The following is a 27737-nucleotide window of genomic DNA, read 5'->3' on the forward strand; positions in this document are numbered from 1 at the left end:
ATAACTCATCTCCTTCTACCTTAGGCTACGAACTTATCAATCAACCTGATGCGTTATTAACTTCAAACTTATCAATCATTCCTGCTGCGGACACTTTCTGGAGGTCCATGATCCTTATGCTCCACGACCCCTGGACTAAGTGTGTAAATGTAAGAGGGGACTATGTTGAAAAATAAATGTACTAGATTTTCTAAAATTGACTCCTTCTACCTTAGGCCACAAACTTATCAATCACCCCTTGTATATGCTTCATCACCAACCTGTCAAAGTACATTCACACAATGGATGTAAATACTACTGTCAGTGAGACAGGATACCATGTTCTTCTTAGGCACCAGTCTGCTTGGGTCCCTGAGACTACCAAAGTGAGAGGTTAAGCACCTGACTTTAGGTGCTCTGGAACTTGGCCTGGTACCCTGGCTGAACCGGATGCTCCTGAAGACTGCTCACACATTGACTGAAATCACAGGGTCATTGGTAGCTGTGAGAGTTTGTGATGATTGCCTGATAGTTTGACTGTCAAAGTGAGCATAGGAGGCATTGAGCTTATCTGGAAGCAAAGCTCTGCTGTCCCTTACTTTATAAGTGGTGATACCATTCAAGCCCCACCACATCGGTTCAGCCTCCTTCGTTGATTTGTTTAGTCTGAAGTTGCCATTTCACCCTGGAGTTGCCTTTCTGGAGATTACACCTGGACCTCTTGTAACTTTCTGAGTACCCAGACCTGAGTGTGCCTCTGACTTGGTCCTAAGCAGATTGTGGATCTCATGGTTCATCCAGGGCTTCTGACGGGGGAGGACAAAATGACATTAGAGACACAGGTAGGGTTTTGCCTCGTTAGGGAATTATGTGTAAAGGGGGAAAAGGCGGGTAGATGGAGCTGAGTGCATGGCCAGATCAGCCATGATAATATTGAATAGGGGAAGGTGTGTGTAGGGTTGGGTACAGGGAAGGATGAGGTACAGGGGTGGGTGACATTGTACAGACCAGCCCAGAGAAGATGCAAGAGAAACATAAGAGAAAACACAGATTTGAGCCAGGGGAGATCTTCAGGAGTGTGGCCCTGGTGAGAAGATCTCAACTTTGGTAAATCTGGTAATAAATTGTTTACTGGTGTGGGGCAGCTAATGAAACAGAAACCACCTAACTGGAGAGAAGTGTGAGAGGATGCAGGGTGCACAAGGCAAGCCTAAGCTGGAAATTCTCCCAACACTGTTATTTTTAGCTGTTACAAAAGAAATTTTTATTCCAGTCTTGGCGCGTTTGACTTGGCTGAATGTACACGATGTAAAGGTATCTGTGACACCAGCCATTCTCCTATTGCCTATATGTTATTGCTTTTATTGCAAGATTAGCTGGATCCTGATACAGGAAATACCTTCCCAGTGAGAGAAACCATAAAGAACACTGAAACCCTGGCTCCTGTAATTCATTGTCACAAAATTACGTGTCATTCTGCGCTTGCTGCTGAGCCTTGTGTGTACAGAACTTTCCTAGTAATCATGTTTAAAAGAGGATCGGCACTATTTTATGTACCATGGTCTGTAATAAACTGTGTCTTTTCTTTATTGTCACCAAACAATTGATACTAGAGCATACAATCATCACAGTGATATTTGATTCTGCGCTTCGTGCTCCCTGAAGTACCAATCAAATTAAATATAATAAAAATTTAAATTATAAATCGTAATTAAAAAATAGAAAAAGGAAAGTAAGGTAGTGCAAGTCAGGTCCAGATATTTGGAAGGTACGACCCAGATCCGGGTCAGGACCTGTTCAGCAGTCTTATCACAGTTGGAAAGAAGCTGTTCCTAAATCTGGCCATACAAATCTTCATGCTCCTGAACCTTCTCCCAGAGGGAAGAGGGACAAAAAGTGTGTTGGCTGGATGGGTCGTGTCCTTGATAATCTTGGCAGCACTGCTCTGACAGCGTGCGGTGTAAAGTGAGTCCAAGGATGATAGATTGGTTTGTGTGATGTGCTGGGCTATGTTCACGATCTTCTGCAGTTTCTTCCGGTCTTGGACAGGACAACTTCCATACCAGGTTGTGATGCACCCTAGAAGAATGCTTTCTACGGTGCACCTATAAAAGTTAGTGAGGGTTTTAGGGGTCTTGCACTTATTGGAGGAGACAGAAGAGAGGATATTCAGATAACATTTTACAATGGAGAAAGCAAAATACAGGTTACCTTTCTCCTTCATAATCTCCTGGAGCAGGGAGTAGTTTTGGTATCTGACTTGTAAACCCATCAGATATTGTGTGGTTCTGTCCTACCACTATAAATGGCTCCAGCCTATCAGTCAGAGAGCGTTGATGAGGCTGCATTAGGCAGTGTGTCTTGAGGGCGAGAGAGAAATGTGTTTTAGTAGACCAGAGTAGTGAAGGTAGATTCAAATTTCAGTAGAATGGGTCCATAGCAACAGAAACACACAGTGTCATGGTTTGACAGGTGAGGTTTATGATGTACAGATGCTGATAAATGGAGGAAAAAGCATGAAAGCATGTACCACCATTTTCAAGGACAGCTCCTACCCCACGGTTAGAAGACTATTGAATGGCTCCCTAGCACACTGAGATGGATACTCGACCTCACAATCAATGATCTTGCACATTGTTTACCTGCACTGCACTTTCTCTGCAGCTGTTACACTTTATTCTGCATTCTGTTATAGGTTTACCTTGTCTCACTCAATGAACTGGGTAATGATCAATATGCACATTGCTAGTGCTGCAGAGAGCTATGTGCAAGGCAAGCTTTTCACTGTATGTTAGTGCAGGTAAAAATAATAAAGCAATTCCAATTCCTTAACTTCCAGTAGTCAGGGATATCTCTGCTAAACCAGTGCTATACCCAGACAAGTGGATGGATGATTGTCAGCACAGAAAGCTGAAGGCATGGACATCTTGCTGTGAATTTTGTATGTGTGTATGCTGTATTTTTAACCGAGTCAGGGTTTAGGAGAGAGCTTGCAGGAGAATGATGTGTCTGCAGGCAGTGTCTGCACCACTGGCTCATCAGTACGTAAAAGCTCTGAGCCAGAGGGAGAGACAGCTGCTGCTGAGCCAGGGGCTTTGTGGATATTTATCCGTGGGAGAGACTGCATTTGTTTCACAAGAGACTAGCATCCAACACTGTCATTTTCGCAACCTTTTCCCTTGCTCTTTCCTGCTCACAGCAATGGTTCTTGTTTGTGTTATAGGAGAATCATCGTTATTTAAGGTGCCATTTAAACAGAACAATCTTGGGCATGGTTGACATAGTAGCACAGTCACTTTGCCTCACTGGCGATCAATGGTTAGGGTTCGATTCCCACCACTCACTGTAAGGAGTTTTGTATCTTCTTCCCATGACCAAGTGGGTTTTCTGTAGGTGCTCCAGGTTCAGAATCAGAATCAGGTTTATTAGGGTTAGGGTTAATGAGTTGTGGGCATGCTATGTTGGTGCTGGAGGCATAACACCCTCAGCATAATCAACACATTTCACTGTCTTGATACATGTGGCTAATAAAGCTAATCTTTAATCTTAGACTAAAGTTATTTCTAATGGATTTTTTGGGAGGAGTGTTTGTTGACACGTTTCCATTGGGAACATGGTGATCTATGGAATGTGGACAGAGCAGTTTAGCATTGAAACTCACTTTGACTTTAATACAAGCTGTCTGTGTTGAGTGGCATTGGAAAGTATTGAAAGGTTTCTAATTGCCTTTTTAAATTTTGTTCTAGGGCGTGCCTGGACCTCCAGGAAAGCAAGGTGAAAAGGTAAGATTTGCAACAGCCCATATACATTGTACTGAACATCATGTCCATGCCAGTCTACTTATGTTGATTCTGTATGTGCCTTGCCTGTTTAAATGCATGTACAAATGAAACACAGTAACTGTATCTGACTCCAGTGCCTTTTCTGGCAAGTTTTATACCCTTGGAGTCTTTTTAAAGCTACTTCCTTTGACCTTAATTCTATGTTCCCTTGTTTTTGATACCCCTGCCAAGGGAAAAAGATTTTCCTATCCTATCCATATACTTGAACCTTGGCAGCATAAGTCTAGAGAGAACAAGCTCCTTCTTTATAGGGCCCCTGCCCCCTCCTCCTTCAGTCCTGACGAAGGGTCTCGGCCCGAAACGTTGACTGCTCCTTTCAACGGATGCTGCCCGACCTGCTGAGTTCATCCAGCTTTTTTGTACGTCTTGATTTGACCACAGCATCTGCAGTGTACTTTGTGTTTACTGAAAACAGAACAGACTGCTCTTACAGAACTGCTAAATGAAATACATACAACATAACAATATGAACCAGAGCATTACATACTTTAATCAGGTCATCCTAAGCTTCCTTCGTTCCATGGAAAACAAGCCTAGTCTGTACAATCTGTCCCAATAACTGAATATTGTATCGAGACCAGGGCTTTCTCACTGCTCCAAGTGCAGTCAAACCAGTGGTTTTCAATTTACAACATAACTTCCCAATGTTTATCTTAAATGCTCTGAGCATTGACAGCAAACATGTCATTCAATTTCTTCCCTACATTATCTGCCCGTATTGCCACTTTTAGGGAACTGTGGAGTTGAATTCCGAGGTCTCTCCGTTCATCGATATTTCTGTACGTGTCCTACCCTATCTATATCCTGCTCTAGCAATAGGTAACTTTCCTCGACTTCCACAATACTGCCAACTTTTACATAGCCTCAAATTCCTTAAACACCGGCTGGTGGCGTAGTGGCATCAGTGCCGGACTTTGGAGCAAAGTTCGAATCCAGCCAGCTCCAGAAAAATCTGGAGAGGGATGGGCTCCACCAGGTTTCAGATGCCAAAGATGATGAGCAATCATCAAACTGATTGGTGCAAAAAGCTTGTCATGACAGCACCCCGACGACTCCACCAGGAGTTAAAGGCGCGCGCGCGCGCGCACACACACACACACACACACACACACACACACACACACACACACACACACACACACACACACACACACACACACACACACACACACACACACACACACACACACACACACACACACACACACACACACACACACACACACACACACATATCCAAGTTGGGGACTGCAGCTGGAGTTGACTATGTGTGTTGGGGTAGGTGGGAGAGATGATAGGATGATAAAAAAAGGGAATAATCAGTATTGCCAGGAGTTCTGGGGCAGTTTCTGCTTTGAACAAAGTGCCCCAAAGTCAGTTAGGGGAAGAAGGTGAGGGAAGGAGTAATTCAAAAGCTTGCTGTCATGGAAGTCATGTAAGAGACTCGTGCTGGTCTTTGGATGTGAACTCTTTGTTTTATTTCCTACCAGGAAACACTTTACGATTTACTTTACTAGAAGCTAAAGTAAATCGCAAAAAAGAATTCCGGGGCTGTGTGCTGTGCTGAGGCTGAGAAAGCCTACGCACATTACACTGCTATCCAGCCTGGTTAGTAGACAGGGCTGGGAAGAGTTCTGCCATTTCAGCTATATAGGAGCATGCCTTATGAGAATAGGTTGAGTGAACCTGGCCTTTTCTCCTTGGATCAACGGAGGATGAGAGGTGACCTAATAGAGGTGTATAAGATGATGAGAGGCATTGATCGTGTGGATAATCAGAGGCTTTTTCCCAGGGTTAAAACGGTTGCCACAAGAGGACACAGGTTTAAGTTGCTGGGGAGTAGGTACTGAGGAGATGTCAGGGGTAAGTTTTTTACTCAGAGAGTGGTGAGTGTGTGGAATGGGCTGCCAGCAACGGTGGTGGAGGCGGATACGATAGGGTCTTTTAAGGGACTTTTGGATAGGTACATGGAGCTTAGAAAAATAGAGGACTATGGGTAAGCCTAGTAATTTCTGAGGTAGGGACATGTTTGGCACAATTTTGTGGGGTGAAGGGCCTGTATTGTGCTGTAGGTTTTCTATGTTTCTATGTTTCACCTGCTGTGGATCCATGCACACATGTCTACTTGTGTAATTTAATAATTATACTTTGTCCATCTGCTTTTCCTAAAGTTCCTGTTGTTCCTGACTGAGGATTAGGGTTATCCAGTTGTAAAACCACACTCTTAGGCAATTACATGTTGGTTTGTTGCTTACTTGGACTGGGTCCCAGTGATATAATCTTTCGTTAGAGCTTGCGTGTGCTTTCATAACTCTGTGTTTGAATTCCACCCAGGGCGATTCTGGAGAGCCTGGTCCAAAAGGAGAAAAGGTAACGTTTATTCAAAGTATCCTATTTATATTACTTAAGATAAATTTACAAAGTGAATTCCAGTTAATTAGGACACATCAGGACCAGTACATTTTGGGCAAATTAAGTGGCTGCGCTAATTAGCCGAAGTTTCATGGAAACAGTTAAAAGATATAAAAAAGACAAACTACCATTTAATTGAGTAACAAGTTGTGTATTGAAATGAGTTGCATCATACTATGACATCACAGAGAGAGGTAGATGCCCTTCAGCCCACTGGCTCTGTACCAACTATTTACACTATTCCTGGTCTAACCCCATTTTTATTTCTCCCAGCGTTTTCATTAACACCACCAGACTTTACAACTCAGCTATGCACTAGGTGCGATTTACAGTGGCTAATTATCCACGAAGCCTCACATTGTTAGGATGTGTGAGGGAACCAGAGTACAAGGGAGGTGGGAGCCTACATAGTCATGGGGAGCATATGCAAACACTACAGAGACATTGTCCACATGTGTAGCATTGTGAGACGGTGGTGCTGACCTACTGAATGGTTCTGTGAATCATTTATGTGGAGTGGGCTCCTCTACAGTTTTGGCTTCTTTAGAATAGCACTTGCTATCTGACAAACGAGTGAGCACATGGCAGCAATCTGATATCAGCAGATCTAGGCTTGTCCCACATGACTGGTAATCCCCACTTTGATGAATTACACCCCAGAAGTTAGGTCATGGTGTGGTGAGAGGCAATCTGTTAAAATAGCACTGCAGAAGTTAATCTTCCTCATTTACATGTAAAATAATTGGAATAGCAAAAATATCGGGGGAATTTGAGGCAGTGCAGTTTACTGTACATACAACTAAAATTGCAGAATTTATTGCCTTTGTTCTGGAAGAGACGGTCAAAGGAATCATCCACACACTCTACAGAAGGAGTGCTCTGTAGCCGAAAATGTACATACCACAGTGGAACAACCTTGTGTCTGATTTTAGGAAATTCGTGTCCTCATTTTTCCTCAGGAATTTTGTTCTCCCTGACCCAAAACGGTGTCAAATTTATGTACAATGTAAAAATTACTCTGCAGTGAGATGTTCAAGTCACTGGTCAGAAAGATCACGGTTCCACTCAACCCAGGTTTTACTATCCATTGCACTGCTGAGAAAGTACCCATTGAACTCCAGTCTCTGTCTTCACTGAGGTCTGCCTGCGACCTCACATGAACCTGGACTGCTATGTGTTCAAGCTCAAGGTCTCTGTTGGCTTCCCAGCTGATAGATTGTTCCTGACTGATTCATCTCATGGTTCAGTGCTGGATTGGGAGATCAGTGCTGGATTAAGGGAGTTCTGTGCTTGATTAGGGAGTTCACTGTTAGATTAGGGAGTTCAGTGTTTATTAAGGAGTTCAGTGCTGGATTTGGGATTTCAGTGCTGGATTGGGAGTTCAGTCCTGGATTTTGGAGTTCACTGCTGGATTAGGGAATTCACTGCTGGTTAGGGAATTCAGTGCCGGAGTAGGGAGTGAATGCTGGTTTAGGAAGTTCGGTGCTGGTTTAGGGAGTCCACTGCTGGATTAGGGAGTTCAATGCTGGATTAAGTAGTTCAATTCTTGATTAGGAATTTTAGTGCTGCATCAGGGAGTTCGCTACTGGATTAGGGAGTTCATTACCGGATTAGGGAGTTCACTACTGGATTGGGGAGTTCACTGCTAGATTGGGGAGTTCGCTACTGGATTAGGGAGTTCACTACTGGATTGGGGAGTTCACTGCTGGATTAGGGAGTTCACTACTGGATTGGGGAGTTCACTACTGGATTGGGGAGTTCACTGCTAGATTGGGGAGTTCACTATTGGATTAGGGAGTTCACTACTGGATTTGGGAGTTCACTACTGGATTTGGGAGTTCACTGCTGGATTGGGGAGTTCACTGCTGGATTGGGGAGTTCACTGCTAGATTGGGGAGTTCACTATTGGATTAGGGAGTTCACTACTGGATTTGGGAGTTCACCACTGGATTGGGGAGTTCACTGCTAGATTGGGGAGTTCACTACTGGATTAGAGAGTTCACTACTGGATTGGGACGTTCAGTGCTTTATTAGGTAGTTAGTGCTGGATTAGGAGATCTCCAAACTCATTGAGAGGAGAAGTCATCTGACGGTTTTCCATTTGAGTGCTGGATTAAGGAGATCCCCAAAGTCAGAGAGTGGAGACATCCAGCCTTCTGTCCTCAGACCCGGACGTGGACAATTTCAAAGTTTGAATAAATTAATTATAAAAATGCATATACTAGATGTTACAATACGCTACATTGAATTTCATTTTTTTGAAAGTGCTAACAGGAAAATATTCACTAGAATTTACAAAATCAATGCATAAACAGACGAGCATCATCATGTACAATGTACAAAGGGAGACAAACTGTGCAAATAAAAAAATAATTCTGACAACAGGAGTTGTAAAGTGGCTGGTAGGTGGTAAATCAGTTCAGAGCAGTGGTGATTAAACTTATCCACACTGGTTCTGGAACCTGATGGTTGTCGGGTAATAACTGTTCCTCAGTCTGGTGGTGTGGGACCTAAGGCTTCTTGCCCAATGGGAATTGCAAGAAGAAGGCATGGCCTGGATGGTGGGTGTCTTTGATGATAGATGCTCTTCCTTGTGGCAATGCTCTGTATGGGTATATTTAATTTCCTGCAAAGGGCATTCTTTGTGGTGAATTGATTCATTGATAAAGGAGTTAAGGGTGACAGGGAGAGGGTAGGAGAATGAGGCTGAAGAAAATACTCAACCATGATTGAATGACAGAGCAAACAAGGTATGCAGAATGCCTTAATTCTGCTCCCAAAGCTTGTGGTACATGCACATATCTCAGAGATAATCGGACACCTCCAAATCAACACACCGCCTCTGGCTACTTCCTCAGCAGCCTGTCCATTTCCCTCTAAGCCTCTGGCAGTCTGACAACCAGCTTCCATGCAGTCACCCATTAGCAACAGCAGGAATGGGGTAGGGTCACCCAGCAGAGCCATTCTCTCCACCTCACTTAAGAGTTTCTACCGAGTGTTAGTTCGATCATTGACTAGTAATTCAGAGGCCTGAGCTCAGGGCTGTGTAATACCTGTGGAATTTATACTTAGTTAATATTCTAGTTATCAATAGTTGTGGTCATGGAACTATCAGGCTGCTAGCAGACTGATGTTCTGCAGGAGAGGAGATCAGTCAGTCTTACCCAGTGACTTCAGGCTGCCCATTGTGCTTGAAATAGCCAGTGAGAGCATTACAGTGAATGCTGGTCCACCCAGGCGGACTCAATGCACAATCTGCAAAGACAGCATTGAGCAGTTCCCAGTCAGTGTGGCTACATCTCTCTGAGAAAGATTCTTGAGGAGCAGCTGAGCCAGTGACTCAGTGAATCCCAGAACATGAATGGACTCAGGATTGGGGGAAGTACACAATAATCAAATGTAGTAAAGCCACAGGTAATGGATGGTGCTGTTAACCACCTGTTGTCGTGGACGATGAGATGTGAGAGTTAGATAGCAACACTTCATAACCACTGGAGCCTGATCCTGGGCATCCTGCCATTCCAACCCTTTACCCTAGATGGAGGGGTGTTTCTGAGGAAGGGTGGGAGCTGTGGGGGACGTGGTGAAGGATGTTGCCACTGCATGGGTTTGGAGTGGAATCAGAACCACTGCCAAGATCGGTGGGTGGGTAGTTGTGTTCCATCCCAAGGCAGTGAGCAGGCAACTGTCATTGCCACACTAGCAGGCCTCTCTAGACAGGCTCATTGCCACACCAGCAGGCCTCTCTAGACAGGCCCATTGCCACACCAACAGGCCTCTCTAGACAGGCTCATTGCCACACCAACAGGTCTCTCTAGACAGGCCCATTGCCACACCAGCAGGCCTCTCTAGACAGGCCCATTGCCACACCAACAGGTCTCTCTAGACAGGCCCATTGCCACACCAGCAGGCCTCTCTAGACAAGCCCATTGCCACACCAACAGGTCTCTCTAGACAGGCCCATTGCCACACCAACAGGTCTCTCTAGACAGGCCCATTGCCACACCAACAGGCCTCTCTAGACAGGCCCATTGCCACACCAGCAGGCCTCTCTAGACAAGCCCATTGCCACACCAGCAGGCCTCTCTAGACAGGCCCATTGCCACACCAACAGGTCTCTCTAGACAGGCCCATTGCCACACCAACAGGTCTCTCTAGACAGGCCCATTGCCACACCAGCAGGCCTCTCTAGACAGGCCCATTGCCACACCAACAGGTCTCTCTAGACAGGCCCATTGCCACACCAGCAGGCCTCTCTAGACAGGCCCATTGCCACACCAGCAGGTCTCTCTAGACAAGCCCATTGCCACACCAGCAGGTCTCTCTAGACAGGCCCATTGCCACACCAACAGGTATCTCTAGACAGGCCCATTGCCACACCAACAGGTCTCTCTAGACAGGCCCATTGCCACACCAGCAGGCCTCTCTAGACAGGCCCATTGCCACACCAGCAGGCCTCTCTGGACAGGCCCATTGCCACACCAACAGGCCTCTCTAGACAAGCCCATTGCCACACCAACAGGTCTCTCTAGACAGGCCCATTGCCACACCAGCAGGTCTCTCTAGACAAGCCCATTGCCACACCAACAGGTCTCTCTAGACAGGCCCATTGCCACACCAACAGGTCTCTCTAGACAGGCCCATTGCCACACCAACAGGTCTCTCTAGACAGGCCCATTGCCACACCAGCAGGCCTCTCTAGACAGGCCCATTGCCACACCAACAGGTCTCTCTAGACAGGCCCATTGCCACACCAACAGGTCTCTCTAGACAGGCCCATTGCCACACCAACAGGTCTCTCTAGACAGGCCCATTGCCACACCAACAGGTCTCTCTAGACAGGCCCATTGCCACACCAGCAGGTCTCTCTAGACAGGCCCATTGCCACACCAGCAGGCCTCTCTAGACAGGCCCATTGCCACACCAGCAGGCCTCTCTAGACTGGCCCATTGCCACACCAACAGGTCTCTCTAGACAGGCCCATTGCCATACTAGACAGCTTTTCCACAACTTTATGGAAGCTGTTCATCACAAATCCACTCCCCTGCTTGTTGCCACGGCTACTGATTAAATCTGGCATTCAATCCCAGAGCTTTCTGCTAATTGTGTAATTTATACCATGGACCCCCTTGTCAGTCTGGTGAACCGATGGACACTTTTGTCAGTACAATGAAGCCTATGGACCCCTTCTCAGAATAATGTATTTAACTATATAAAGTAAATATAAATAAAAATATATAAAATAAAATACATTTGATTACAAAAGAAACCAATTATACAGAAATATATTTATCAAAATTTCAAAAAACTAATGTGTGATATTTTGAGATTTGTTTCTGTTAACACATTAAATAACAAGTCTATACATTTAAAATATAAGCAAGTCAAATTTTATTTTTAAAAGACATATCAGTGTGAAGGCTGTTGTTGCTAGGCTTGACTGAGAACTATATGTTGTGATGTGGTCTTTTGACAAAGCAACACAAGCAGGGCAGGCTCAAGCCTGCCCGATCATTGGCCAGTTGCACAAGTGCCTGCAAACAGGAAGACTGCGACCACATTTGACCTACAGGCAGGTCTAATAACAACTATAATTTCAAAGTAGTGATAAGCATGCCATAAATGATATTTTGAGATATTTGTAATAACTGTAATGTGATATGAAAATATCTGTGATTTTTTTGTGATTGAAGGAGATGCTAAATTTCAGTTATAGGTTAGTGTAAAAAAAATGTAAAGCTTTTCCAAATCAAGTTCACAAACCCCCCCCCTCGAATCTAACCACAGACCCCACCCCCCAGGTCAAGAACCTCTGGTGTAAACAGTGGGGAAAACACCTCGATTGGATCAGATATTGACTAGCTTCTCAGTCTCCGCAGGGCTGAAGGATCCAGACCTGAATGTCACCAGTGAGTGCACCATCGGCTGTTCCTCTCCATGGATCACATTCCCCTGGATGGTAATGGAGGAAGAAATCAATCATTCATGGAGCTGAACTTTCTCTTTTGTCTGTTGTGCCTCAGGGTGAAGCCTGCAAACTCTGCCCCCAACTTCCTGATGAGCTCGGAGGAATTGTAGGAATTCCTGGACCACCGGGAGCTAAAGGTGACCGTGGTCTTCCTGGAGTTGGGCTCCCTGGATCCTCTGTGAGTACTGGCAGGAGATGAAATGTGGTTGTGAACTGTAATTGTTGCTTTAATCCTATCACCGCTTTCCCATTGTGTCACGTGACTATCAAATCTGTGGGTTTGAACGTTAGACATTCCAGAGGTGTCCTGTAGCCTTGTATAGCCCTTGAACAAGCTATATACTTTTATTGAGATCTCTGCTTCTCACATGTGTAAAAGTGTGTACATTCTGGTTCAGGTTGAAAGATACTAGGCACACACAGGCTACACTAGTGATAAGAAGGGGGCTGTGTAGCATCACAGTGGCAGAGTTGTTGGGGATGTTGAGAGATGAGATCACTGCACCACTGGGCGAGTGTGACAAACTCAGGATTGACCATGGCTATTATGAGGTTCAGACTTGAGCACAGGAGATTGAGGGCTACAGCTATTTCACTGTGTGTAAGCCAAGGAACCAGTGCAGTGGGGAACATTGCCAAAGGGCAGAGCAGCCACAGATTGGAGGTCTCTGAGTATGTCCAAAACAAAACAACAATATTCATTTCCTGTCTAACCTGCTGAATTCTTCCAGCATCTTGTATGTTGCTCTTTCTACCTTCTACATAAACCCATCTTGCTGTACACAGGACAAATAGATATACTGTATTTTCAAAGTCAAAGAAGAAGCTTTCCTAAGTGCTCAGAGCAAGGTGTTGGTAACATAGGATGAATGGGGCCAGATACCATGTGGCTGATGTCCTGTCAAACAAACAGGAGTAAAACGACGAGAGATTGATGCATGGAGTTTAGTAAGGCATTTGACAAAGTCCCTGATGGGAGGCTAATCTGGAATATGAAGATGCATGGGGTCTGTGGTGTTGGCTGTTTGGATTTGAAACTGGCTTGCACACTGAAGACAGAGGGTAGTGGTTGAAGAGATTTATTCAAGCTAGAGGTCTGTAATTAGTGGAGTTCTGCAGGGATCTGTGCTGGGACGTCTGCTGTTTGTAATGTATGTAAATGAACTGGATGAAAATGTAGATGGGTGGGTCAGTACCTTTTGTGGATGATAACCAAGATTGGTGGAGTTGTGGATTGTGTAGAAGACTGGTAAAGAATACAGCACAATATAGACCAGTTGCAGGTATAGGCTGAGAGTTGGCAGATGGAGTTTAACCGAGATAAATGTGAGGTGTTGCGCCTTGGTAGGGCAAATGCAAGGAGACTGTACACTGTTGAGGGCAATATCCTGAACAGTGTTGCTGAGCAGAGAGATTATGGGATCCAAGTTCAAAGTTTGTTGAATGTGGCTACGCAGATCGACAAGGTGGTTAAGAAGGCTTGTTTGCTTTTATTAGACGGGGCATTGATTTCAAAAGTCAGGAGGTTATGTTGCAATTTTGTTGCCACATCTGGAGCATTGTGTACAAAAGGATGCTGCTTGGTTTAGAGGACATGTTCTATCACATTTTGTCTGGTGTGCCAGAGGCTGAGAGGAGATCTGATAGAGGTTTACAAGATTATGAGAGCCATAGATAGAGTGGACAGAGTATCTGTTTCCCAGGGTTGAAATGTCTATTACCAGAGGGCATGTATTGAAGGTGAGGAGGAAGTTTTTTTACTCAGAGAGTCATGGATGCCAGAATATGCTGTCTGGTATGATGGTAGTGGCAGATACATACAAGGCTTTTAAAGATGTTTGAATTTGCACATGAATGTAAGGAAGATGGAGGGATATAGATATGGTGTAGCTAGGAGGGATTAGTGTTTGTGTTTTTGATTTGCTTTTTAACTGGTTCCATATGACGATAAGGCATAGAAACAGAATTTAGTCATTTGGCCCATCGAATCTGCTCCACCATTCAATCATGGCTTATCCTTTTTTTTCTCCTCCTCAACCCCATTTTCCGGCCTTCTCTGCGTAACCTTTGATGCCATGTCCAATAAAGAACCTATCAATTTCTGCCTTAAATACACCCAGTGTCCTGGCCTCCACAGCTGCATGGGGGAAGAAATTCCACAAATTCAACACCCTCTGACTAAAGAAATTTCTCAGCACCTCTGTTTTGAATGGACACCCCTCTATCCTTAAGCTGCAAACCCCTTGTCCTAGACTCTTCCACTATGGGAAACATCCTTTCCACATCCATTCTGTCTAGGCCTTTCAACATTCGAAAAGCGAGATCCCCCTCCTTCTAAATTCCAGCCAGTACAAACCCAGAGCCATCAAATGTTCCTCATATGATAACCCTTTGATACCTGGGATCATCCTTAAGAAACTTATCTGGACCCTCTCCGATGCCAGCACATCTTTTCTAAGATGGGCGGCCCAAAACTGTTCACAATGCTCAATGTGAGGCCTCACCAGTGCCTTATAAAACCCCAATATCATCTCCTTGGTTCGGCACAACATTGGCCTGTTCCTGTGCTCTTCTGAAATTTAAAATCATTTTACCTCATCCCATCACAGACTGGATAATTACAAGTTCAGTGCCATTGATCAGAGATCATAAGAAACACTTAACAATGACAAGTTCAAAAAAATATTGGTCTGAGCAGTACAATGTCGGTGGTTCTTGAATTGTGCACGTCCAGTGTATTTGGTCTCAATTACAAGTAATGTTAAAGCAGCCCGCAAAATTGCTATATTAATGGAAATAACTTTAATTTAGAGGAATATGGGCACGTACAGAATCTTTGTGTATTATGAAATAGAATGGCTAAAGCAGAGGTACCCAGCTGTAGTGCCAAGATCACATGAGCATGGATGGCCTTAAAGTTATGCTTCTTTGGCAATGAACTTTGTGTCCTTACTGGTTACAGGAGTAGTTCAAGAAGATTAGAGCCTGGCAAGTATTATTCTTTTGTTCAAGAAAGGTAATAGGATTTACCCTAAGAACTATAGGCCAGTGATGAACAAAATATTGGAGAGGATTTTGAGAGATAGGAGTTGCGAGCATTTGGAGAAACATCGTGTGATTTATTGATAGTCAGCATGGCTTTATGATGAGCAGGCTTTGAGGAAATAACAAACTGATGAAGGTACAGCAGTGGCTGTGGTGTACATGGATTTTCACAAGGGAGGTACAGCAGTGGCTGTGGTGTACATGGATTTTCACAAGGGAGGTACAGCAGTGGCTGTGGTGTACATGGATTTTTACAAGGGAGGTACAGCAGTGGCTGTGGTGTACATGGATTTTCACAAGGGAGGTACAGCAGTGGCTGTGGTGTACATGGATTTTCACAAGGGAGGTACAGCAGTGGCTGTGGTGTACATGGATTTTCACAAGGGAGGTACAGCAGTGGCTGTGGTGTACATGGATTTTCACAAGGGAGGTACAGCAGTGGCTGTGGTGTACATGGATTTTCACAAGGGAGGTACAGCAGTGGCTGTGGTGTACATGGATTGTCTCCTTGGTAGGCTCGTTCAAGAAACATGGGATCCAGGGAAAGTTGGCCGAATGGATTCAGAATTGGCTTGCCCACAGAAGGGAGAGGGTGGTATTAGATGAAGTGACCAATGGAGTTCTACAGGGGTCTGTTCTGGGACCCCCTGCTCTTTGTGACTTATATAAATAACTTGGATGAGGAAGTGGAAGGGTTGATTAGTAAGTTTGCAGATAACATAAATGTTAGTAGAAGGTTGTCATTGGTTAAAACAGGACATAGATGGGATGCAAAGCTGTGCTGAGAAGTGGCCATTGGAGTTAAATCCAGAAAAGTGTGATGTACTTTGAACGTTTGAAATTGAAGGCGGAATAGAAGTTAATAGCAGGATCTTAGCAATATAGAGGAACAAAGACATCTCGGCACCCACTTCCATAAATCCCTCAAAGTTGCTATGCAAGTCGATAGTGTGGTTAAGGTTATAGTGTGTCAGCTTTTATGAGCTGGGTTTGTGGTCAGGAGCTGCAAAGTAATGTTGCTGCTGTATAAAATTCTGGTTAGGCCATATGGAGTATTGAGTTCACTTCTGGTCACCTTATTATAGGAGGGATGTGGAAGCTTTAGAGAGGCTGCAAAGATGATTTACCAGGATGCTGCCTGGATTAGAGAGCATGTCTTAAGAGGATAGGTTGAGTAAGCTTGGGATTTTCCCTTTGGAGCGAAGGGGGATGAGAGGTGACTTGATAAAGATTTATAAGAGACATAGGTAGAGTGGACAGCCAGAGACTTTTTCCCAGGGCAGAAATGGCTGATATGAAGAGTCATAATTTTAAGATAATTGGACGGAAATGTAGTGGGGATGTCGGAGGTAGTGTCTTTAATATATAGGGAGTGGTATTTATGGATGGCCCTGAAGGTGGCAGAGGCATTTAAAAAACAAAACTCTTAAATAGGCACATAGATGATAGACAATGGAGGGCTTTGTGGGGGAGGGGGAAGGTTAGATTGATCTTAGAGTAGATTAAAAGGTTGGCATAACATCACAGGCCAAGAGACCTGTACTGTGCTGTAATGTTCTATGTTCATGTTGTAGGAATCATTTGGTAGGAAGGTGTTTTCAGCTGCAGGAAGCAAAGGTATTCAGCCTCTGTGTGCAGCAGCAGACAATCTGTGTCCCCATAGAAAGGAGGCAAAAGGCTGCATAAAATGGAGACAAAGGATAGTAATACCAAGGCAATCGCAAGCAAGACTGTGGAATAACATGAAGGAATCACCTAGAGGATTTATCTAATTGCCTGGCATTGACAAGAGCTGGGTGGCACATTAGGACCAGAAGTCAACCGTTTACATAAAATATAGAACAGTACAGTGCAGGAATAGCCCTTCAGTCCATAATGTGCTGAACATGATGCCACATTATGTAAATAGAGTACCTACTAGCTTCATACGCCCCATATCCATCTCCTCCTCCATTCTCATTCTCCTATCTGAAACACCTCTATTGTATCAGCCTCTACCACCACCCCGGCACTGTATCCAAGCACCCACTACTCTTAACAAAAACTTATCTTGCACACCTCTAAACTTTCTCCATCTCACCTGAAGGCTGTGCCCGCTGGTATTTAATATATTATCTTTATCCTGAGGAAAAGATTCTATCTGTCTACCCTATCTGTATCCCTCAATTTTATAAACTTTATCAGGTCTTCCCTCATCCTCCAACACAGCAGAGAAAACAGTCCAAGTTTATCCAACCTCTTTATTGCTAATAAGCCCTAATAATCCAAGCAGCATCCTAGTGAACCTCTTCAAAGTTTCTATGTCTTTCCTGTAATAGACAATAGACAGTAGGTGCAGGAGTAGGCCATTTGGCCCTTCTAGCTAGCACCGCCATTCACTGTGATCATGGCTGATCATACACGATGTACCCCGTTCCTGTCCTCTCCCCATATCCCTTGACCCCGCTATCTATAAGAGCTCTAACTCTCTCTTGAAAGCATCCAGAGACTTGGCCTCCACTGCCTTCTGGGGCAGAGCGTTCCACATATCCACCACTCTCTGGGTGAAAAAGTTTTTCCGCATCTCTGTTCTAAATGGCCTACCCCTTATTCTTAAACTGTGCCCTCTAGTTCTAGACTCACCCATCAGCGGGAACATGCTTCCTGCCTCCAGCGTGTCCAATCCCTTAATAATCTTATATGTTTCAATCAGATCCCCTCTCATCCTTCTAAATTCCAATGTATACAAGCCCAGTCGCTCCAATCTTTCAACATATGACAGTCCCGCCATTCTGGGAATTAACCTTGTGAACCTACGCTGCACTCCCTCAATAGCAAGAATGTCCTTCCTCAAATTTGGAGACCAAAACTGCACACAATACTCCAGGTGGGGTCTCACCAGGGCCCTGTACAGCTGCAGAAGGACCTCTTTACTCCTATACTCAATTCCTCTTGTTATAAAGGCCAGCATGCCATTAGCTTTCTTCACTGCCTGCTGTACCTGCATGCTTGCTTTCATTGACTGATGTACAAGAACACCTAGATCTCGTTGTACTGCCCCTTTTCCTAACTTGACTCTATTTAGATAGTAATCTGCCTTCCTGTTCTTGCCACCAAAGTAGATAACCTCACATTTATCCACATTAAACTGCATCTGCCATACATTTGCCCACTCACCCAACCTGTCTAAGTCACCCTGCATTCTTATAACATCCTCCTGACATTTCACACTGCCACCCAGCTTTGTGTCATCAGCAAATTTGCTAAAGTTACTTTTAATCCCTTCATCTAAATCATTAATGTATATGTCCCCCCTCGCAAGGGACTGAATATCATTCTTCACCAAGAGAGCCACCCCACCCCCTCTGCCAGTCAGTCTGGGATGGGAGGAGAGGGATGGGGATGCAGCCAGAACTGCACATTATGCACAATTGCAGCCCAGTGGTGCTTTTATACAGCAGCAACAGGATGGGGTTCCTTTACTCAGTACCCCAAATGATGAAGGCTGGCGTGCCATACACCTTCTATCTAACTACTTGAGTTGCCACTTTCAGGGAAGTATGGACTTGAACTCTGTACATCAATGCCGTTAAGGATCCTGTATACTTTTCCCTGATGTTTGATCTCTGAAAGTGCAGCTCTTAACCAAATTAAACTTCATCTGCTATTTCTTTATATCCTGCTGTCTCCTTTGACAGCCTTCTTCACTATCTGCAACTCCATCGAATTTGTGTTGAGTGCATACTTAATTACCATCCTATCTACATATTCGTCTGCCACCTGTGTACTGTGCCTTATATACTGAGGTCCCAGCACTGATTGCTTCAGAACACCATTGTTGACAGAATAACACTCTTCCAGCCCTGCCCTTTGCCTTCTATGGGCAAGTCAATTCTGAACCCCAGTGGATGACTCTACTTTGGGATCTTCTCAGATACTTACTTAAAGTTCACTTAGACAACCTTCTTTGCCTTACCTTCAATCACCTTTATCACCTCCTTAAAAACTCAGTCAAGTTAGTAAGACATGACATGCCCACACAAAGCCATGCTGAGTGTCCCTAACTAGCCCATGTTCTTCCAAATGTGAGCATATCCTATCTGTAAATATCCTCTACAATAATTTCCCTACCACTGATGTGAAACTTACAGGTTTATAATTCCTTGGATTATCTATTTTTCCCTTCTTAAACAAAGGAAAGACATTGACAATTCTCCAGTGCTCTGGGACCTTACCTGTGGCTAAAGAGGATACAAAGATCTTAAAGGGCACAAATTTCTTCTGTCATTTAATAAGACCATAGCCAATTTGACTGCAGGTTCAACTCTGAATTCCCACCTACCCTTGGTAATCTTGCCACCACTTGCTCATCAAATATCTGTCTAACTTATCAAATTTATTTATCATATGTTCTTTGCAGCGTACTGTGAAGTGTGTCATTTGCATTAACAACCAGCACAATCAAGGATGTGCTGGGGTTAACTCACAAATGTCACTACACATTGCAGTGCCAACATAGCAAGCCCACAAAGCTCAGCAGAACACAACAAGCAACAAAATTGTTAAACATGCCCTGATTCTCACTCCCACCCACATGGACAATCTTCCAACTCCAGGACAGACCCTCAGACCTCTAGTCTCCAGGCTTTGGCCATAGGGATTAAACTTTCAGATTTCCGATTGACCTTCAGGCTTTGATTTTAAGCATCAGCCATTGGACTAACTGATGAAGAGAACCCGAACTCCAGGGTTCAAGCTGTAAGCACACTGACTTACCTGCCCTCAAACATCATGCTCACGTGGACAGCTGATCCCTGGACCTGGGACAGTCCAAAATCTAGACAAGTCCTTCATCATACAGTAATGTATCTGGCTGTGAATGCTGGGTGGAGGCCTGGACATCGATTCAAAACCTGTTCCTGCCTTTGGATTCCTTTCCTACCTATCTTTATCTTTTCAGCAAATTTACTGAATATACCCACAGAACCTTAACCCACTTGTTGCATCTTATCAGCCAGCTAAAACTTATATCTACTCCCCACTTCCATCCATCCATGCTATCTTGACCCCTATGAACTCATATTGCTTATTTATGTTTTATTATTTCATCTTTTTCTTTTGTATTTGCACAGTTTGTTGTTTTTGCACACTGGTTGTTTTGCACCTGTTGGGTGTAGTTGTTCATTGATTCTTTTGTACTTTGAGGATTTACTGACATGCCTACAAGAAAACGAATCTCAGTGTTCTATATGGTGACATATATGTACTTAGATAATAAATTTATTTTGAACTTACTTTCTGTTGCAACTTTTGATGAATCAGCTTATCAAATGCCCTCTGGAAATCTAGGTGCAGCACATTCTTCAGGTTCCCTTTGACTACGGAAATGTTACATCTTAAAGGAACTACACTAAATTTGTCGAGTATATTTTCCCTTCTACAAAACCATGCTGATTTCCCCTGATAACCTTGAAGTTGAAATGTCCAGCTGTGACAAAGATGTCTTCCTTAAAAATTAAGAGGTTACATTGCAGCTTTATAAAACTCTAGTTAGGCCACATCTGGAGTATTGCATACAGTTTTTGCTTTGAAATGAAAAACACAACTATAGCTGTGAAAATCCCTGCTGCACCTGATGACCCTCTGATGACCCTGTGATCTCAGTCTCAGAAGCTGATGTTTGGCTGTTTTTAAAGAGACTGAACTCTCACAAGGTGGAAGGTCCCAATGGAGTACCTGGTAAGGCTCTGAAAACCTGTGTCAACCAACTAGCGGGAGTATTCAAGGACATTTTCAACCTCTCACTACAGGCAGAAGTTCCCACTTGCTTAAAAAAGGCAACAATTATACCAGTGCCTAAGAATAAGGTGGGTTGCCTTAACGACTATCGCCCGGTAGCACACACATCGACAGTGATGAAATGCTTTCAGAGGTTGGTCATGACTAGACTGAACTCCTTTCTCAGCAAGGACCTGGGCCCATTGCAATTTGCCTATCGCCACAATAGGGCAATGGCAGATGCAATCTCAGTGGCTCTCCACATGGCTTTAGACCACCTAGACAACGCAAACACCTACGTCAGGATGCTGTTCATTGACTATACAGTAGCTCAGCATTTAGTACCATCATTCCCATAATCCTAATTGAGAAGTTGTAGAACCTGGGCCTCTGTACCTCCCTCTGCAATTGGATCCTCGACTTCCTAATTGGAAGACCACAGTCTGTGCGGATTGGTGATAACATATTCTCCTCGCTGACAATCAACACTGGCGCACATCGGGTGTGTGCTTAGCCCACTGCTCTATTCTTTATTTACTCATGACTGTGTGTCTAGGCATAGCTCAAATACCATCTATAAATGTGATGATGATACAACCATTGATGGTAGAATCTCAGGTGGTGACGAGAGGGCATACAGCAGTGAGATATACGAACTAGTGGAGTGTGCCACAACAACAACCTGGCACTCAGCATCAATAAGATGAAAGAACTGATTGTGGACTTCAGGAAGGGTAAGATGAAGGACCATATACCAATCCTCATAGAGGGTGCAGAAGTGGAAAGAATGAGCAACTTCAAGCTCCTGGGTGTCAAGAGCTCTGAGGATCTAACCTGGTCCCAACATATCAATGTAGTTACAAAGAAGGCTATACTTTATCAGGAGTTTGGAGAGATTTGACATATCAACAAATACACTCAAATACTTCTATAGATGCACTGTGGAGAGCATTCTGACAGGCTGCATCAGGGGCAGGTATAGAGGGGCTACTGCACAGGACCAAAAGAAGCTGCAGAAGGTTGTAAATCTAGTCAGCTTCATCTTGGGTACTAGCCTACAAAGTATCCAGAACAGCTTCAGGGTGCAATGTCTCAGAAAGGCAGCATCCATTATGAAGAACTTTCAACACCCAGGGCATGCCTTTTCTCACTGTTACCATTGGGTAGGAGGTCCAGAAGCCTGAAGGCACACACTCAGCGATTCAGGAACAGCTTCTTCCCCTCTGCCATCTGATTCCTAAATGGACATTGAATCTTTGGACACTACCTCACTTATTTTAATATACAGTATTTCTGCTTCTGCATGTTTGTGAAAAACTATTCAATATATGTAATTTATTTACTTGTTTATTGATTATTATTATTCACTTATTACTTTTTTCTCTGCTAGATTATGTACTGCATTGAACTGCTGTTGTTAAGTTAACAAATTTCACATCACATGCAGGTGATAATAAATCTGATTCTGATTCGGTGTTCTGGTCGTCCGACTACAAGAAGGTTGTTGAGGCTTTGGAGAGGATGCAGAAGGTGAAGGGAGATCTGATGCAGGTTTATAAGATTATGCAAGGCATAGATAGAGTGAAGAGAGAATACTTGTTTCCCAGGGTTGAAATGTTTAATACCAGAGGGTATACATTAATGCTGAGAGGGAGTAGGTTCAAAGGGGATGTGAAGGGTAAGTTTTTTATTCAGAGTGGTGGATGCCTGGAATGCGGTGCCTGGTATGGTGGTAGAGACAAATACACTGGAGCCTTTTAAGAGATGTTTAGATAAGCACATGAATATGAGGATGATGGAGGGATATGAACATTGTGTAGGTAGGAGGGATTAGTGTTTAAGGTGTTTTGATTTATGTTTTAGTTGGTTTACCACAACATTGTGGGCCAGAAGTTCATCTGCTGTGAAGTTCTAGAACATAGAAAACCTACAGCACAATATAGGCCTTTCAGCACACAATGCTGTGCCGAACATGCCCTTATCTTAGAAATTACCTAGGGTTACCCATAGCCCTATATTTTTCTGAGCTCCATGTACCTGTCCAGGAGTCTCTTAAAAGACCCTATCGTATCCCCCTCCACCACTATCGCCAGCAACCCATTCCACGCACTCACCACTCTCTGCGTAAAAAAACTTAACCCTGACATCTCAAGTCAAGTCAAGTCACTTTTTATTGTCATTTCGACCATAACTGCTGGTACAGTACATAGTAAAAATGAGACAACGTTTTTCAGGACCATGGTGTTACATGACACATTACAAAAACTAGACTGAATTACGTAAAAAAAAACGCAGAGAAAAAAACACAGAACAACTACACTAGACTACAGACCTACCCAGGACTGCATAAAGTACACAAAAGAGTGCAGGCATTACAATAAATAATGAACAGGACAATAGGGCAAGGTGTCAGACCAGGCGCTGGGTATTGAGGAGTCTGATAGCTTGTGGGAAGAAACTGTTACATAGTCTGGTCGTGAGAGCTCAAATGCTTCGGTACCTTTTCCCAGGCGGCAGGAGGGAGAAGAGTTTGTATGAGGGGTGCGTGGGGTCCATCATGATGCTGTTTGCTTTGCGGATGCAGCGTGTAGTGTAAATGTCTGTGGTGGCAGGAAGAGAGACCCTGATGATCTTCTCAGCTGACCTCACTATCCGCTGCAGGGTCTTGCGATCCGAGATGGTGCAATTTCCGAACTCCTCTGTACCTACTTCCAATCACCTTAAAACTGTGCCCTCTCATGCTAGCCATTTCAGCCCTGCGAAAAAGCCTCTAACTATCCACATGATCAATGCCTCTCATCATCTTCTACACCTCTATCAGGTCACCATTCATTATCCGTTGCTCCAAGGAAAAAAGGCCGAGTTCACTCAACCTATTCTCATGAGGCATGCTCCCCTATCCAGGCAACATCCTTTCTCCTCTGCATCCTTTCTGTGGTTTTCACACCCTTCCTATAGTGAGGCTACCAGAACTGAGCACAGTACTCCAAGTGGGGTCTGACCAGGGTCCGATATAGCTGCAACATTATCTCTCGGATCCTAAACTCAATCCCACTAGCTAATATATCTTTCCTTTCCACCCCAGCTGCAATTTACAGTAGGACCTCTATACTTGATCCCCTTGTCCATTCATCCCTCCCTACTGATCTCCCTCCTGGCACTTAACTTCGCAAGCGGATAAGTGCCACACCTGCCCCTACACCATGACCATAAGACCACAAGTATAGGAGCAGAATTAGGCTACTTGGCCCATGGAATGGTCCTTTTTCTCATCCTCCTCAGCCCCACTCCCCGGCCTTCTCCCCATAACCTTCGATGCTTTGTCCAATCAAGAACCTATCAATCTCTACCTTAAATACATCCAATGACCTGGCCTCCACAGCTGCCTGTGGTAACAAATTCCACAACTCTCCACTCCTTGGCTAAAGAAATATCTCCACGTCTCCTTTTTTAAACAGACACCCCTCTATACTGAGATTGTTCACTTTTGTCCTAGGCTCTCCTACCATGGGAAACAACCTTTCCACATCTACTTTGTCTAGCCTTTCAACATTCAAAAAGTTTCAATGAGATCCCCCCTCATCCTTCTAAATTCTAGCGAGTACAGACCCAGAGCCATCAAACGTTACTTGTATGATAACCCTTTCATTCCTGGAATCATCCTTGTGAACCTCCTCTGACTCTCTCCAATGCCAGCACATTCTCCCTCACCACCATCAATCCTTCCAAGTGACGTGACTGACTTGCACTTTACTTGCAAGTCTGTTTGGTCATCTACTGTATTAGGTATTCCTGATTTGGCCTCCACTATATTAGTAAGGTGCAGTGTAGATTGGGAGACTGCTTCTTCAAGCATCTCCACTCTGTTCACCAAAAAAGGCAAGATTTCCTGGTGGCCACCCATTTTATTTCTACTATCCACTTCAATTCCAACATATCAATCCACACTCAGGATGGAGGAGCAACACCTTATATTCCATCTGGGTAGCCTCGATGGCATGAACATTGATTTCTCTAACTTCAGGTAATTTCTCCCCCCTCACCATTCTCTTTTTCCATTCCTCATTCTGGCTTCCCTCTTACCACTTCTCTTCTCCTCACCTGCCTATCACCTCGCTTTGATGCCCCCTCCTCCTTCCCTTTCTCCTGTGGTCCACTCTCTCTCATCAGATTCCTTCTTCTTTCACCCTTTACCTCTTCCAACTATCATCTCCCAGCTTCTCAGTTCACCCCCTACCCTCAATGATTACCTTCACCCTCACCAGGTTTCACCTATCACTATCCTTCCATTCACCCCAGGTTCTTCCCTCTTCTTTCCAACATGATGAAGGGTCTCGGGCTGAAACTTCGACTGTTTGTGCTCCTCCAAAGATGCTGCCAGACCTGCTAAGTTCCTCCAACATTTTCTGTTTGTCGCCCTGGATTTCCAGTATCTGAAGAATCTCTTGTGTTTATTCATAGGATGTGATGTGTCTCAAAGCTGTCATATCGATTCAAATTTTTGTTGTATAGGGTATTCCCGGAAAACCAGGACTGCATGGGCCAAAGGGGGAGAAGGTAAGCCTGTTAATTATATTTTCCTAAATGTTGCCTCAGTAAACAAACTGATTATTTTAAATATTATTGAGTGCTGCAGTAATGTTCACACATAAAATCCGGAAAAATGGAGTTCAATTCCCTAGTAGAGATAACGTTTCGAAAAGAGAAGGAGTGGGTTACCGCAAGCATGTTACATGATAGAGCAGACTCGGGCTGAATGGCCTTGTCCTGCTCTTATCTTGAATGTAATTTGGAGATGCTTTGGTCATGATGTTCCAAAACCTCTCACTGAAATATAACTACTGGGCTCACCTAGAAGTACGTACCCTTTATCTCCTTGTCTCCCACTCTGTAACCAATTCCCTACTTATCCCAGTAGGTTGTCTCCATACTGTGCACTGTCACCTTTGTTGACCTTGTGGTACTTCGATGAATGGTCCCACTACCTCTATAATTAACATTATGCTCTGCTTTTCCATCTGCTATAGTGATGGAAATGTTATATGTTATATTACCGTAGATTCCGGACTACAGAGCGCACCTGATTAAAAGCCGCTGGCTCTAATTTTAGAAAGAAAATCAATTTTTTACTTGTACAGGCCGCACCGGATTTTAGGCCGCACCGGATTTTCGGCCGCACCGGATTTTCGGCCGCAGGTGTCCCACGTTGTAATATGAGATATTTACACAGAAAGATATTACACGTGAGGATTTTTTAACTTTTAATTAAATCCATATGGTAACATAAACAAATACATATTGCAAATGCTTTTTTTCGAACCGTGCCTGTAACGCGGCTACTTTTAAATATACGTTGCATATACTTTTTTACTGAACAACATTCCAATATCTCCTAACGACTGGTAAAAAATATATATACTGTAGCCTACCAGGAAAAGTTATTGATCGCCTTTAACTTAAAAGCAGCGTTCGCTCAGATCCAATGCCGCTCGCGTAATGCCGCTCGCCCCCCTCCTTCCCGTTTATCGCAAACTGGCATTTTTCCCACAAGACGCGGCGAAACCGGGTGTGACGTCATAGCATCCCGCGATGTAGTACAGAAAACAAATATAGTTAAAACACTTCTAACTTTAACTAGAAAATGAATTACTAAGCGAAAATATTATAAACTAAATAACTGCCATAAAGGCAGCACAATGCTTTTCTTCGAGTGTTTTCCATGTTGATGAGGGTGAGTACAAATGACTGATTTACAATAATTTAATTGTGAAAGTGCGCTTGATTTATCGTACAATTTCATTGGACCTCTGTGAACTACTCATCAATTTTATTGGTCTACTGTTACGAGGCAAAATGTTTTTGGCGGCATGAAAAAAATCATGCATTAGCCGCACCGTATTAAAGGCCGCAGAGTTCAAAGCTGTTCAAAATGTGGGAAAAAAGTAGCGGCTTATAATCCGACATCTACGGTAATTTAAATGTTATATTAAATGCATATCAAGTTAGTTAGTTAGTCTTGGATCAATGTGTATTTGTTCAAGTGTTCACTCTCCCAAGAAGCATCCAAGTTGTATTCGTTTGTCTCTATTAAACTAACATGTCTTTCATTACCTGATTTATTTCCCTTGGATTGGAAAAACTGCCTTTCTAAATTAAAGGTTATGAACTTTCTGACCAGGATTCGCTTCTTCACATCTGAGTTATGAACAGACGACCACAGGGCCACTCAAATCTGTACCACTGTATAGTGATCCTTCCTCTCCACTTCACACCCCCCCCCCCACCATCACCTTGCACTTCCTTGATTATCAAGCATATATCTTCATTTACCTTAACATTATCCAAGTATCTGCTCCATTCCCCTTTCAGAAAGAGAGTTCCACAAATGCATGATGCTTACAGAAAAACTTCACCGTTTCTCTTAAATACCTGACCCCTTAATTCTTAGTTATCTGATCTTGTTCTAGATTGTCCCAAAAGAGAAAATATCTTCTCCTCAGAATCTATTGCAATCAAGTCTCTTTTCTCTCCAAAACACCAGGGGACACAAGCCTAGCCAGTGAACAGTTTTGGGCCCCTCATCTTAGAAAAGATGTGCTGGCATTGGAGAGGGTCCAGAGGAGGTTCACAAGGATGATTCTGGGAATGAAAGGATTATCATACGAGGAATGTTTAAAAGCTTTGGGTCTGTATTTGCTGGAATTTACAAGGATTGGGGGGGGTGGGAATCTCAT

At 43.9% G+C, this 27737-nt stretch overlaps 1 protein-coding gene across 6 annotated transcripts in view; it reads left to right on the top strand.

The window, feature by feature from the left end:
* Positions 1-27737, top strand: part of LOC140717613 (uncharacterized) — a 344930-nt gene that overhangs the window by 139739 nt on the left and 177454 nt on the right. For all 6 annotated transcript variants that reach the window (XM_073031183.1, XM_073031184.1, XM_073031186.1 and 3 more), the window contains 4 exons: positions 3726-3761; positions 6156-6191; positions 12257-12379; positions 25516-25560. In XM_073031183.1, the coding sequence (XP_072887284.1) occupies positions 3726-3761; positions 6156-6191; positions 12257-12379; positions 25516-25560 (240 nt within the window). The remainder of the gene's footprint in view (positions 1-3725; positions 3762-6155; positions 6192-12256; positions 12380-25515; positions 25561-27737) is intronic.

This window comes from Hemitrygon akajei, chromosome 28 (genome assembly GCF_048418815.1).
Source record: "Hemitrygon akajei chromosome 28, sHemAka1.3, whole genome shotgun sequence".
Taxonomy (NCBI): domain Eukaryota; kingdom Metazoa; phylum Chordata; class Chondrichthyes; order Myliobatiformes; family Dasyatidae; genus Hemitrygon; species Hemitrygon akajei.